The sequence below is a fragment of the Myotis daubentonii genome, chromosome 20 (genome assembly GCF_963259705.1).
Source record: "Myotis daubentonii chromosome 20, mMyoDau2.1, whole genome shotgun sequence".
Lineage (NCBI taxonomy): Eukaryota > Metazoa > Chordata > Mammalia > Chiroptera > Vespertilionidae > Myotis > Myotis daubentonii.
Window position 1 is genome coordinate 1,190,116 of NC_081859.1, and position 13,038 is coordinate 1,203,153.

General features: G+C 56.8%; 1 protein-coding gene across 6 annotated transcripts; it reads left to right on the forward strand.

Annotated features, from left to right (window-relative positions):
* The first annotated feature begins 232 nt into the window (after positions 1-232).
* DDX59 (DEAD-box helicase 59) lies at positions 233-10,834 on the forward strand. 6 transcript variants are annotated; one of them, XM_059677862.1, is made up of 8 exons: positions 233-443; positions 1,842-2,568; positions 3,774-3,941; positions 4,299-4,388; positions 5,219-5,470; positions 6,340-6,492; positions 7,754-7,882; positions 8,789-9,705. In XM_059677862.1, the coding sequence occupies exons 2-8, from the start codon at positions 1,855-1,857 to the stop codon at positions 8,861-8,863; spliced, it is 1,581 nt and encodes a 526-aa protein (XP_059533845.1). In that variant the 5' UTR covers positions 233-443; positions 1,842-1,854; the 3' UTR covers positions 8,864-9,705. The 6 variants fall into 6 exon arrangements, with proteins under 6 accessions (XP_059533845.1, XP_059533844.1, XP_059533840.1 ...); XM_059677857.1 differs by lacking the exon at positions 8,789-9,705 and adding an exon at positions 10,132-10,834 and having other exon boundaries at positions 237-443; XM_059677858.1 differs by lacking the exons at positions 233-443; positions 8,789-9,705 and adding exons at positions 473-626; positions 10,132-10,834 and having other exon boundaries at positions 1,844-2,568.
* The last annotated feature ends 2,204 nt before the right edge of the window (positions 10,835-13,038 follow it).

Sequence of the window (13,038 nt, forward strand, 5' to 3'; positions counted from 1 at the left end):
CGATGCTTTTTCGCCAACCCCGGCCCACGCGATCACGTCAGTTCTTCCAAGAGGATCCCCACGCCCGCCCCTCCCTGCAGAGACAGCCTCCCAGCCCAGATCCGGCTCCGGGCTTTCCCTCCAGCCGGGGAGCCGGGAAGGGGCGGGGACAGCGCGTGGAACCCCGCCCCCGGAGCTAGCCACGCCCCTCCCACCAGAGCTCCGCCCCCCGCCTTGGCACCGCCTTCCCCGAGGCTCTAGGGCGCGGCCCCTCCCAAAACCCGGGGATGTAGACCGCGCTCCGCACGCCCCTCCCAGCAGCGGTGAAGCCGAGCCTGTGGGCAGGAAGCCCGACCCAGCGCTTGAGGAGCTGCGGGCGACGCGGCGGGCTGGCGGCTCGGGCCTCCGACTCTCTAGACCCCGACGCTAGGGCGTGGCGGTAGGAGGGGCCCGCCGGGCCCGCCCTCCCATCCAGGCAAGCTCTCTGCTCGCCCGGTCTCCTTGCAGCGCCAGGACGCGCAGGCGCTCTGAGTGCTGGGCCGCGGGACGCGCAGGCGCTCTGAGTGCTGGGCCGCCCGGACGCGCAGGCGCTCTGGGTGCCGGCCGCCGGGACGCGCAGGCGCCCTGGGTACGAGGCGGCGGCGCGGGTGAGAGCTGAGTCCGGGCGCTGGGGGGGTGGCGGGGGGAAGAGGGGGAGGGTGGAGGCGGCGGGGGCGGGGGGCGCCGGCGGCGAGGGGGGCCGCCCTTGGACTCTGCATTCCCAGCGTTTAGCGCCCCCGGAAAGCCGCGCTCCACGGGGCCTGGAGATTGTCACTGCAGACCCCCAGCTGCATTTTTTGTTGGATTCGAGCCGTTCGCCCCAAGAGTTGCGTTTGAGAAAAATGTGTAAGAGCCTATAGGATGGTCATTGGCACAGACGCTCCTGGGGACCGCGGGCACCCTGGGCCCTGACACAGGGCTGCCGGGAGCCTCCTGTGGAGAGACCCAGCCTCGGATGTGCTCTTGTTTATGGGGGACACGCACCTGCCCGGGACCCCGCAGGTCTGTGCTCGGGGCCCCGGCTCCGCGGCTCGTTACTTTCTGGGTCAAAGTAGCATTTCCCGCTGTGCTTGGCGGTTTTGACCGTGAAGATTCCCATTCGTGAGGTGTCCCCCCACCCCCCACCCCCCCGTTTGTGAAAATGCAATAGAATGTCCTCCTGAAGGTGTGTGATGTCTGCTGTTTCCGAGCGCAGGTGGACAGGAAGCAGGAGTCGGCTGTGTGCACGGGCTGCGTGTGTCTCCCTGTGTCTGCATGTCTGTCTCTGTTGGTGTGTGTGGGTATGTGTGTCCATGTGTCTCTGTGTATGTATAAGTGTGTGTATGGGTGTACGTTATGTGCACGTATAAGTACATGCATGTCTCTCTGTTGGTATGCGTGCATGCCTGTGTCTGCATGTATAAATATGTGCATGTATGTCTGTTGGTATGTGTGTCTGTGTTGGTATGTGTTTTCATCTGTCGCTGCATGTATAAATGTGTGCATGTGTATCTCTCTTGGTGTGTGTGCATGTGTGTCTGTTGGTGTGTGTGCATGTGTGTATATGTGTGTGCATCTATGAACACGCACGTGTGTTGGTATGCGCATTTGTGTGCACACGTGTACGTGTGTGTACATGCATGTGGGGGAAAGGATGCTGTCTTTTCATCAGAGAAAGCTGGCGAATGGAAGAAAAGCTCTGCATAGCTAGCGTCTTGATACTTTCTCTAATCCTTTGAGGCAAAACCCGGGGACACCAGGCTGATTCCAGGATGACCACCTGCTACTCTGTCCTGGGCACTTCATTGTGTTGACAGTAAACCTCACTGTATGATTTCCTCCACAGAAGATCGAAGGATGTTTGTCCCGAGGTCTCTCAAAGTCAAGAGGAACGCCCCCGACGGAGGCCAAGGCTGCGTGGCCAAGAAAGCGAGACCAGAAGCCGACGTGGTGCGGTGGGATGAGGGGAGTGGGCCCCCGGCGGGCGCCGTCCCTACAGGAGACGCCGCAGCTGCCCACAGGCCACAGGCGGGGCCCGAGCCGGGCGCCCGGGACAGCCTTCCCTCCGACGAGCCTGTCAAGTCCTTTTCGAAACTGCAGCGCGCGGCGGAGCCCGGGGAGCCCGAGTGCGTCGTCTGCGGCCGTTACGGCGAGTACATCTGCGACGAGACGGACGAAGACGTGTGCAGCTTGGAGTGCAAAGCGAAACATCTCCTGCAGGTGAAGGAAAAGGAAGAGAGGTCGGCGCTCAGCGGCCCGCCCTACGTCTACCAGGAGCACCCCTTCATCGCCAGCCTCGGGGAGGACCAGGTCGAGAACCTCAGACACCAGCTGGGCATCTGCGTCCAGGGGCGGGCTGTCGCCAGGCCCATCGTGGGCTTCGAGCACTGCGCCTTCCCCGAGACCCTGAGCCTCAACCTGACGGCGGCCGGCTACGAGGTGCCCACCCCCATCCAGATGCAGATGACTCCCGTGGGCCTCCTGGGGCGGGACATCCTGGCCAGCGCGGACACGGGCTCCGGGAAGACGGCTGCCTTCCTCCTGCCCGTCATCATGCGCGCTCTGCTCGAGGTGAGTTCAAGTTCGCCCGGAACACGGGAGGCGTCCACCCACCTCCGCGCTCACCTGGCTTCAAGTTGCAAATCGACCCTGAATCTTCAGCGTTGAGGCGTGTGTCTGAGAAATGTAACTTGAGGGGATTTTTAAAAATATATATATATATTTGTTGGTTTCAGAGAGGAAGGGAGAGGGAGAGGGAGAGAGAGATAGAAACTTCAATGATGAGAGAGAATTGTTGAACTCTTCCTCTCTGAAATCAATTAAAAAAAATTATATATATTTAAGCCCTCGCCGGTTTGGCTCAGTGGATAGAGCGCCGGCCTGTGGACTGAAGGGTCCCAGGTTCAATTCCAGGCCACGTACCTCAGTTACAGGCTCCTTCCTGGCCTGGGCCCTGGTCGGTGGGTGTGCAGGAGGCAACCAATTGATGTGTTTCTCTCATGTAGATATTTCTCTCTGTCTTTCCCTCTTCCCCTCTCTCTGAAAATCAATGAAAAAATATCCTCAGGTGAGGATTAAAAATTTTTTTATATCGATATATATATATATCGCCACCAGAGAGAGATGACACTTTTACCTATAGAACACCAAACAATGACAGCAGATTTCTGCCGATTAGAAATAATGGAGGCCATGCTATTGTTCAAGTGCTGCCAGGGAGGAACGGCCAAACTGGAATTACATACCCAGTGGAGACGTTCTCTGTAACGATGAGGAAACCAAGACGTTTTCAGAAGGAAAGCGAGAGGCACTCGTCACCAGCCAGCCAGTCCTGAAGGAATGGCTAAAGGAAGTTCTCGAAAAAGAAAGGCAACGGTGAGAGAGAGAATCTGGGACCACCAGAGAGGAACAAAGAACAGTAAAAAAGAGTAAAATAGGGGTAAACGTAATACTTTTCCTCTTGAGTTATCTACATCATGTTGTATGGTTAAAGCAGCAATTCTAGCAAAATCCTATGTAATCAAGAGCTAATACGCTAATTAGACCTGCTGGCGTCGGTGGAACGACCTTCCGGAATGACCAGTGGGCGGGGCCGCGAGGCAGCTGGGGCTGCGAGGGCCGAGCTCCTTGCACGCATTCCGTGTGTCGGGCCTCTAGTCTACACACACACACACACACACACACACACACACACGTATGTATTTTTTTAAAGAATTTAGTTCCTATCCGAAGGGATAGACTGCTGGTGTCTCCAGGTCTGTTTTCCGTCCTTGCAGGGCACGTGTCCGTCCGCGCTCATCCTCACCCCAACGAGAGAGCTGGCCATTCAGATAGAGAGACAAGCCAAAGAGCTGATGAAGGGCCTGCCGCGCATGAAGACCGCGCTGCTGGTGGGGGGCCTTCCCTTGCCGCCCCAGCTGCACCGTCTGCGGCAGCACGTCAAGGTGAGCGGCCCAGCCCGCGGGGCGTCCTTCCACGGCCACGTGGCCCGGGGGTTTCCCTCCTGGAGAGAGCCTTGTGTGTGACCTTCGGTGGCCTTTGCATGCTCGCCTAGTCAGCGTGGGTGTTTCTGAAGTCGGTTCCCTGTGGGGAAGGGGAGGGGCATGTTCATGGATGCGCGCTGCACGCCGTGACGGTCGGACGCTCACACACACAGGCGGCTCGTTGAACCGCCGCCCGTGCGCCCTGACCTGGAATCGAACCCGCGGCCTCTTGGTACACGGGTTGATGCCCAACCACTGAGCCACACCGGCCGGGCCCCTCACGTGTATTTTTTTATTTGCTTTCCCCCTTTTACCCAGGTCGTCATAGCGACCCCGGGCCGCCTCCTGGACATCCTGAAGCAGGGCTCCGTCCAGCTCCGCGGCGTGAAGATAGCGGTTGTAGATGAAGTGAGTGACCGGGACATGGGTCGCGTGGCGCCCGTAGTTGGTGGGCTCTCTCTTTACATGTATTTTCATGGATCTCAGAGAGGAAGGGAGAGGGAGAGAGATGGAAGCGTCCATGATGAGAGAGAATCATGGATCGGCTGCCTCCTGCACGCTCCCCACTGGGCATCGAGCCCGCAACCCGGGCATGTGCCCCGACCGGGAATCGAACCGTGGCCTCCTGGTTCCTAGGTCTGTGTTCAAACAGAGCCGCCGGCCCAGCTGGCCTCGTTTCCTAAACTCGTCCCGTGCGGACCGCGGCTAAGCTGAGGCGTGGGCAGGAAATCGAACCCTAGGCCTCCGTTTCCAATGGGCAGGAAACAGACCAGCGCACTGTCGCCCGCACCTCCCGCTCTGTTTACCTGTGACTGTGTCCGAGTTGTGTCACATGGTTACACAGTGTCTCCTTTCATAGAAATGTGTCTTTTTCCCAGGGGATCCTTCCTGTTTGGACAGGGTGGCAGCTGTTTCTGGGTAAGGGTTTTCCATTTGTTACCGGAGTCTTTTCTTGGGTGGCCCTGGGTTTAACGTCAAATCGGGCTCATGTGGAAATGAAGTTTCAGCCCGACCGGCGTGGCTCAGTGGTTGAGCGTCGACCTCTGAACCGGGAGGTCACAGTTCGATTCCCGGTCAGGGCACAGGCCTGGGTGGCAGGCTGGATGCCCAGTCGGGGGCGTGCAGGAGGCAGCCGATCCGCGATTCTCTCTCATCACGGATGTTTCTCTCCCTCTCCGTTCCTCTCTGACATCAATAAACGAGATATGAAATAATAAAATAAAACGACGCTGTTTCAGGCCGACACCATGTTGAAGATGGGCTTTCAGCAGCAGGTGCTGGACGTCCTGGAGCACGTCCCCCACGACTGTCAGACCGTCCTGGTCTCGGCCACGATCCCCGCCAGCATCGAGCAGCTGGCGGGCCAGCTCCTGCGGGACCCCGTGCGGATCACGGCCGGAGAGAAGAACCGGCCCTGCCCCCACGTGCGGCAGATCGTGCTGTGGGTGGAGGAGCCCGCCAAGAAGAAGAAGCTGTTTGAGATCCTGAACGTGAGCAGCCACGCCGGGTAGCCCGTCCCGTGGGCCGTGTCCGCCCGTCCCGTGGGCCGGTCTTAAGAGGAGGAGTGTCGGGTGTAGCTTTCGGGGCATCTGGCTTAGGTTTCTGCTAACACATTGCTTTGCCTGTCTCAGAATCCTGTAAGAATCCATGATTTTTTATTTTTATTTTTTATTTTATTGATTTTTTTTACAGGGAGGAAGGGAGAGAGATAGAGAGCTAGAAACATCCATGAGAGAGAAACATCGATCAGCTGCCTCCTGCACACCCCCCACTGGAGATGTGCCCGCAACCAAGGTACATGCCCTTGACCGAAATCGAACCTGGGACCCTTCAGTCCGCAGGCCAACGCTCTAGCCACTGAGCCAAACCGGTCAGGGCGAATCCATGAAATTTTTAAAAATATATATATTTTTATTAATGTCAGAGAGGAAGGGAGATGGAGAAAGAGAGAGAAGGAAACATCCACGATGAGAGAGAATCACGGGTCGGCTGCCTCCTGCACGCCCCCCACTGGGGGTCACGTGTACAACCCGGGCGTGCGCCCTGACCGGGAATCGAACCCCCGTCTCCTGGTTCAGAGGTCAACGCTCGACCACCGAGACACTCCAGCCACGCTCATCGCGCCCAACTTTTAAAAGTCATTTGTGCGCAGAAGGGCCGTAGGCTGTTCTGGCTTCTGTGTGTGCATATTTCAAAGATAAAACACTCGTGTCGACAGGGTATGCCTTGTCCCTCCTTCCTGGTGCGTCTGAACCTGCTGGTAACCAGCTGGCACCGGTGCCGGCAGGAGAACTCCCCGTGGCGGGTGTTCCCGAGTAACTTGCACGTGCGTTCTCCCCCCCCCCACCCTCCCCCCCAGGATAAGAAACTCTTCCAGCCGCCCGTGCTGGTGTTTGTGGACTGCAGGCTCGGGGCGGACCTGCTGAGCGAGGCCGTGCAGAAGGTCACGGGCCTGAGGAGCGTGTCCATGCACTCGGAGAAGCCGCAGGCGGAGCGGAGGAGCATCCTGGAGGTGCGACGCGCGGCCCCCTGTCTCATCTCGGTCCCGAAACCCGTGTTGCCTCATTTTCAAGAGACACTGGAATAACCAGCTGGTGTTTAATGCAGACCCCTTTATTTTTTTAAAAAAAATAGATTTTTATTGATTTCAGAGAGGAAGGGAGAATTTATAGATAGAAACATGCAACGATGAGAGAGAATCATGGATCGGCTGCCCCCTGCACGCCCCCCCCACTGGGGATCGAGCCCACAACCTGGGCCTGTGCCCCTGACCAGAATCGAACCTGGGACCCTTCAGTCCGCAGGCTGACGCTCCATCCACTGAGCCACACCGGTCAGGGCTGGACCCTTTTTTAAAAATCCTCACTCGAGGATATGTTTTTCTTGATTTTAGATAAAGAGGGAAGAAAAGGGAGAGAAACATCCATCTGTTGTCTCTTGGGATGGAACTGGGGATGGAACCCATAACCTCCGTACGCGCCCTTTGCCCGGATCGGGAATCAAACGGTAACCTTTTTGGCGTAGGGGATGCTCCAACCCACTGAGCCACACCCGCCAGAAAGGAAGGGAGAGGGATGAAGAGAAATAGCAATGATGAGAGAGAGAGATCAATTGGCTGCCTCCTGCACGCCCCCTATTGGGGATGGAGCCCCCAACCCTGGCATGTGCCCTGACTGGGAATCGAACTGTGACCTCCTGGTTCACAGGTAGACGCTCAACCCCTGAGCCACGCCGGCCGGGCTAAAGCAGACCTTTTTTTTTAACGACTAAGAACTCCAGGCAGGCAGTGACCGAAGCTGACTGTCCCTCCTGCCAGCACTTGTGTTTGGGGAGCAGGTCAGCCTGGTCCCCAGGGATCGTCCGCTAACGAGGTGCCTAATTCAGAAGCCAGCGTTTCTGTCATCAGGTCAGCGTGGCTGGGGCAGAGCCTGGGTCACCTCTGGGAAAGGTCTGCCGGAGGAAAGGAATAGAGAACAACCCGGTGGTGGGGGGCTGGGGGAGCCCTGAAAGGAACCTGGGCCACACCCACTTCCCCCGGTTCACTGTTTCCTTCCCGAAAAGATACTGCAGAAATGTTGCAGGAAGTATCGGGAAAAGGAAAGGACCTCAAGTCTATGAAACGCCAAGAGACACAGTTCTCAGGGGTCGCCAACCTTTCGCACCCCAGGGGCCACCGGTGTAACCCTAACCCTGACCCCAACCCTAAAGCGGTCCGCGGCCCACCGGCTGGCGACCGCTGCCCTGAACGTTGCTTTTTCTCGCTTTCCTGGAAGGGCTTGCTCGGCGGAGCCCATGAGGTGGTGGTGAGCACGGGCGTCCTGGGACGAGGGCTGGACCTGGTCAGCGTCAGGCTGGTCGTGAACTTCGACATGCCCTCGAGCATGGACGAGTACGTGCACCAGGTGAGGGGGTTTCCGTGTGACCGCGTGACTTTCCTCGGGCACAGCCCTTGTCAGTGTAACGACGAGTAAGAGAAAGGTTCCGTGATGGACAGGAAACTTGATTTTTGTTTCTTTTTGCTTTTAAGATGAATATGCCTATAAACGAAATCTTGGTTTTAAAAACTCTGCCTTGCCGAAACCGGTTTGGCTCAGTGGATAGAGCATCGGCCTGCGGACTGAAAGGTCCCAGGTTCGATTCCGGTCAAGGGCATGTACATGGGTTGCGGGCACATCCCCAGTGGGGAGTGTGCAGGAGGCAGCTGGTCGATGTTTCTCTCTCATCGATGTTTCTAACTCTCTATCTCTCTCCTTTCCTCTCTGTAAAAACTCAATAAAATATATTTTAAAAAAACACACACAAAAAAACTCTGCCTTACATAGTAACTAGAAACGATGACCTACCATGCCATTTACATTTTTAGTTGTTTTTTATATATTTTTTTATTTCCTTTGTATTCCTTTTTAAAATTTTAATATATTTTTATTAATTTCAGAGAGGGAGAGAGAGACGGAAACATCCATGATGAGAGAGAATCATGGATCAGCTGCCTCCCGCACACCCCCTACTGGGGATCAAGCCCACAACCTGGGCATGTGCCCTGATGGGAATCGAACCCGGGACCCTTCAGTCCGCAGGCCGACGCTCTACCCACTGAGCACCACCGGCCAGGGCTCCTTTATATTTCTTCTTCTCTTCAGTGAGCAGGTTAAATGGCTTTTAGAACCAGAAAAAGCAGGGGCAGGCAGGCTTTGTTTTACGCGGGCACATCTGGCCGGAATACCAGGAGCCTCACCGTGTTTGTTTTTGAGGAATCTTGTCTTCATCTCCTCTTCACATCCGTGTGGCTCTAGTCTGTCCCTTTTCAGGTGCGTCTCTCCCCTTTGCTGCCAGAGACGCCGACCGGCAGCTCTCCTTTCGGCCGGACACAGAGCCTCCTCTGAGCTGTTATCTCCCCGGCGCTGCTGGCTTCCTTCTCCGGAGTCACTTACCGGCCCTGCGAGGAGGCCTTTCTCCGGTGCTCGCAGAGGCCCCTGGGGGCCACCTCCCCCCGGGCGCCCAGGAGGCTGCAGGCCGGACGCGGTCCTCTGCCTGGTGCTCGGGCTCAGTGACACGGCAGCACCCCCACCCCCGCCGCCCCCTGCTTGTCAGAGAGCTGACGATGGCCCAGGAGGCCGTTTTCAAATAACCGAGGCTCATTTCCTTCCAGACGTGGAGTCGTGTTGTGTGGGAATCTTTCTAACATTTTAAAATATGTAAGAGGCGCCAGCAGGTGTGGCTCAGTGGTTGAGCACCGACCTCTGAACCAGGAGGTCACGGTTCCATTCCTGCTCAGGGCACGTGCCCGGGTTGCGGGCTCGATCCCCAGTGTGGGGCGTGCAGGAGGCAGCTGATCCATGATTCTCTCTCTCTCTCCCTCTCCCTTCCTCTCTGAGATCAATAATAAAATATATTTAAGAAAATGAAATAAAATAGGTAAGAAGCTGCTCTGCGTCCTGAGCAGAGGGTGCTGCTAGAACGCCCGAACCTTTCCTCTGGTCCCAAGGTCAGTCCTCTGCGTTCATTACTCGCGGAGCAGAGCGCAGTCACACCGCGATGGCCGCCCGCCGTCAGGGTGGCTCAGACCGTGCTCCTCTGTCTGTCTCCGTCCTTGGAGCACACGTGCACACAGGGACAAGGAACACGAATGAGTAAGCCCTCACCTTGGAGTGGTCACCTGAGTTCACGGTGCAGAAATGCACATGCACATGTGTGCCTATGTGTGCATATACACATAGGTGTTTGGGCTGTTTCTTTTCAATATATTTTTATTGATTTCAGAGCGGAAGGGAGACGGAGGGAGGGAGAGAAACATCCACAATGAGAGAGAATCATGGATTGGCTGCTTCCTGCACGCCCCATTCTGGGGATCGAGCCCGCAACCCAGGCATGTGCCCTGACCGGGAATCTCCGAACCCGGGACCCTTCAGTCCACAGGCCGACCCTCTATCCACTGAGCCACACCAGCCAGGGCTGGGATATTTCTTAAAAAAATATGCCAGTGGCAGCCACTAGAGCGATTTCACAAATATATTGAGAGACCAGTTCCAGCAGCTGCTCTCGGAACAACCGTTCGTCCCGGGGTCTTCACACCCGGGTCCTCCGCTCCTTCCTCGGGGCATTGGGGTGTCACGGGGACCATCCTGAAACCCCCCTCTGCCTCCCGCTCCAGGTCGGCCGTGTGGGGAGGCTCGGCCAGAAGGGCACGGCCATCACCTTCATCAACAACAACTCCAAGCGGCTCTTCTGGGACGTGGCCAAGAGGGTGAAGCCCACGGGCTCCCTCCTGCCGCCGCAGCTGCTCAACTCCCCGTACCTGCGCGACCAGCAGCGGCGGGAGCAGCAGGGGGACCGGCAGGCCCCGAACCCGCTGGTCACGGGTGCCAACCTCATGGACATCATCCGGAGGCACGACAAGAGCAGCGCGCAGAAGTGACGCGCCGCCCCCGGACGCTCCGATTCGGGGACGTTCTGCACATGAGGACGCGCGGTTCGGGGAACCGGGACGAGGACATGAAATAAAAATGGAAAGAAAAATTGGGGGAGGTTTAGACAAATACTTCTTTTTATTTATGTATTTATATTTTCTAAGGGGGGGGGAAAGGGACATCTATACTACTTTTAACAATAAAATGGAATTAAAAAAAAATTCCTGCCTGGTCACAGCAGCTCAGTGGCTGAGCATTGACCGATGAACCAGGAGGTCACGGTTCGATTCCCGGTCAGGGCACAGGCCCGGGTTGTGGGCTCCGTCCCCATTGTGGGGCGTGCAGGAGGCGGCCGATCCATGGTTCTCTCTCACCACTGATGTTTCTCTCTCTCTCACTCCCTCGCCCTTCCTCTCTGGCATCAATCAATAAATTAAGAAAAAGATACCGCCGTCTTTGGCCGGCTGAGCTGCACTTGGGTTGTGCCGCCGGTGGCACTCGCCGACACCCCTCTGTCGCCTCTGTGCTTCCTGCTGACCGCAGTGGACACGGCGTTTGCTCACAGGGAGGCAGGCCTGGTACGGGAGGTGGCAGGTCATTCAAGGTGACTGTCCTGGCGGCCGCCAGTAAGCCGACTCCGGGGAGATAGGGCCCTTTTGTTGTCCGAGAGGCTCCCTGAGTGACCCTGCCCGCCGGGCCGCCGCCCGAAACCGACCAGGGATAATTAGGTGAGCGGTCGTGTCCCGTCCCGCCAGGACCTGCCGTGCAGTCACCCGCTACAGCGTGTGGCATGTGCAGCCTCATTGCACAGAATGGCCCGGAAGTAGAAGGCAGGCGTTTACCATTTAGATATGTTTACAAGGAGCAATTTACAGCTCGGCCGGCGTGGCTCAGTGGTTGAGTATCGACCTAGGAGCCAGGAGGCCACCGTTCGATTCCCGGTCAGGGCACATGCCCGGGTTGTGGGCTCCATCCCGTGTGGGGCATGCAGGAGGCAGCCGGTCCATGATTCTCTCTCATCATGGATGTTTCTCTCCCGCTCCCTTCCTCTCTGAATTCAATAAAAAAATATATTTTAAGAGAAGATAAAAAGGGAGAACTCTGTGACCGTGAACCCCCTCCCCCCCAAGGTGTCCTGTGCAGAGTGGAGAGTCGGGGAGCACAGGCAGGGTGCACAGCAGGCACCCCACGCTGCCCGCTCCCAGCCCCCCTGCGGGCGGTGCACCCTCCTAATTACCCCGGGCGGGCACCTTTGGCACAATGGGAGCATTGAGTCCCTGGTGTCCTCAGGTGAGAAGGGAGGGTTTCGGATGAGCCTGTGAGGACGCGGAGTATCGGGTGCCACATTCCAGGAATGGGCCGGATGACTACAGATCTGAGCCGTCTAGGGAAACGGGCGGAAACGGGGCTACTGACACGCAGCCTCACAAGCTGGGAGGCCCCGGGTGGAAGCCGAACGTTTAAATGGAGCCTTCACGGAACCGCTGACCATGCGGAGGAGAGAGCCTGGGGCTGGACCACAATGACCACTCTTTGTTTGTTTTGTTTAAAATGTGTTTGTGCTAGAGGCCCAGTGCATGAAATGGTGCACAGGTAGGGTCCCTAGGCCTAGCCTGCAATCAGGGCCATCTTCTGTCCGCTCGCCAGTCCCCAGTCCCGCCCCGCCGCCACCCACCCCGGCTCCCTGTGGTTCCCGTTGGCTATACAGAGCCTGCGGGATGGGGGGAGGGACCGAGAGGTGGTCAATGCGCCTCATAGTGACTGGTCCATCTGGTCGTTACGCCGTTATGGTCGCTGGGCTTTTATTATATAGGATTCATTTCTGAGAGGAAGATAGAAACATCCATGATGAGAGGGAATCTCGATTGGCTGCCTCCCACACGCCCCCTACTGGGGACGGAGCCCGCAACCTGGGCCTGTGCCCTGACCGGGAATCGAACCGTGACCTTCTGGTTCATAGGTCGACGCTCAAACCACTGAGCCGCACCAGCCGGGTGGGATCTCCTGGAGCAGAGAGGTGATGGGTGCTGTTCCTTTGTGATGAGCGTATCGGGGCTTGCTCAGAACCCCGGGGGACAGTTCCCTCCATCCTCACTGAACCCTAGAGCTTCCTTGATGTACAAACAGGTTACCCAGTAGGCCCTAGGGCTGACAATGGTTTTTTGACTCCTACTAATCCTCTCTGGAATGAACCCAGCGTGATTCAGAGAGGAAAGAGCGTCTGGAACAGGTACTAATCCCCGAGCTCTCCTCTTTCTATATTAAAAAGGGATTACGAGGTTCCTGGAACAGCCTCTGTTCAAATGACGGGCAGACTTGCTCAATGGATTAGGTTGCGTCACCGAGTGGTCACGATGGAATTCTTAAAGATTTCATCAGCCGATCAGACCGCAACGTGCAGGCGCCCATACTCCCAAGGCTCCTGGCCCAACATGTGTTCAAATTTAGAAAGAAAACACAAGATCTGCCCAATTTAAAACGGCCTTTGTGCTTAACTCTTGCAGGAATTTGAAGAGTCCCAAAGACAACAGCAGTAAAAAATGCAACGCAACACGAACTCCTACAAAGCAGGACGATACAGCCCACGGTTTAACAATTTAAAAACTATGACATTGAGTAATTTGTGATAAATCTCTGTCCCCAGGGACTGT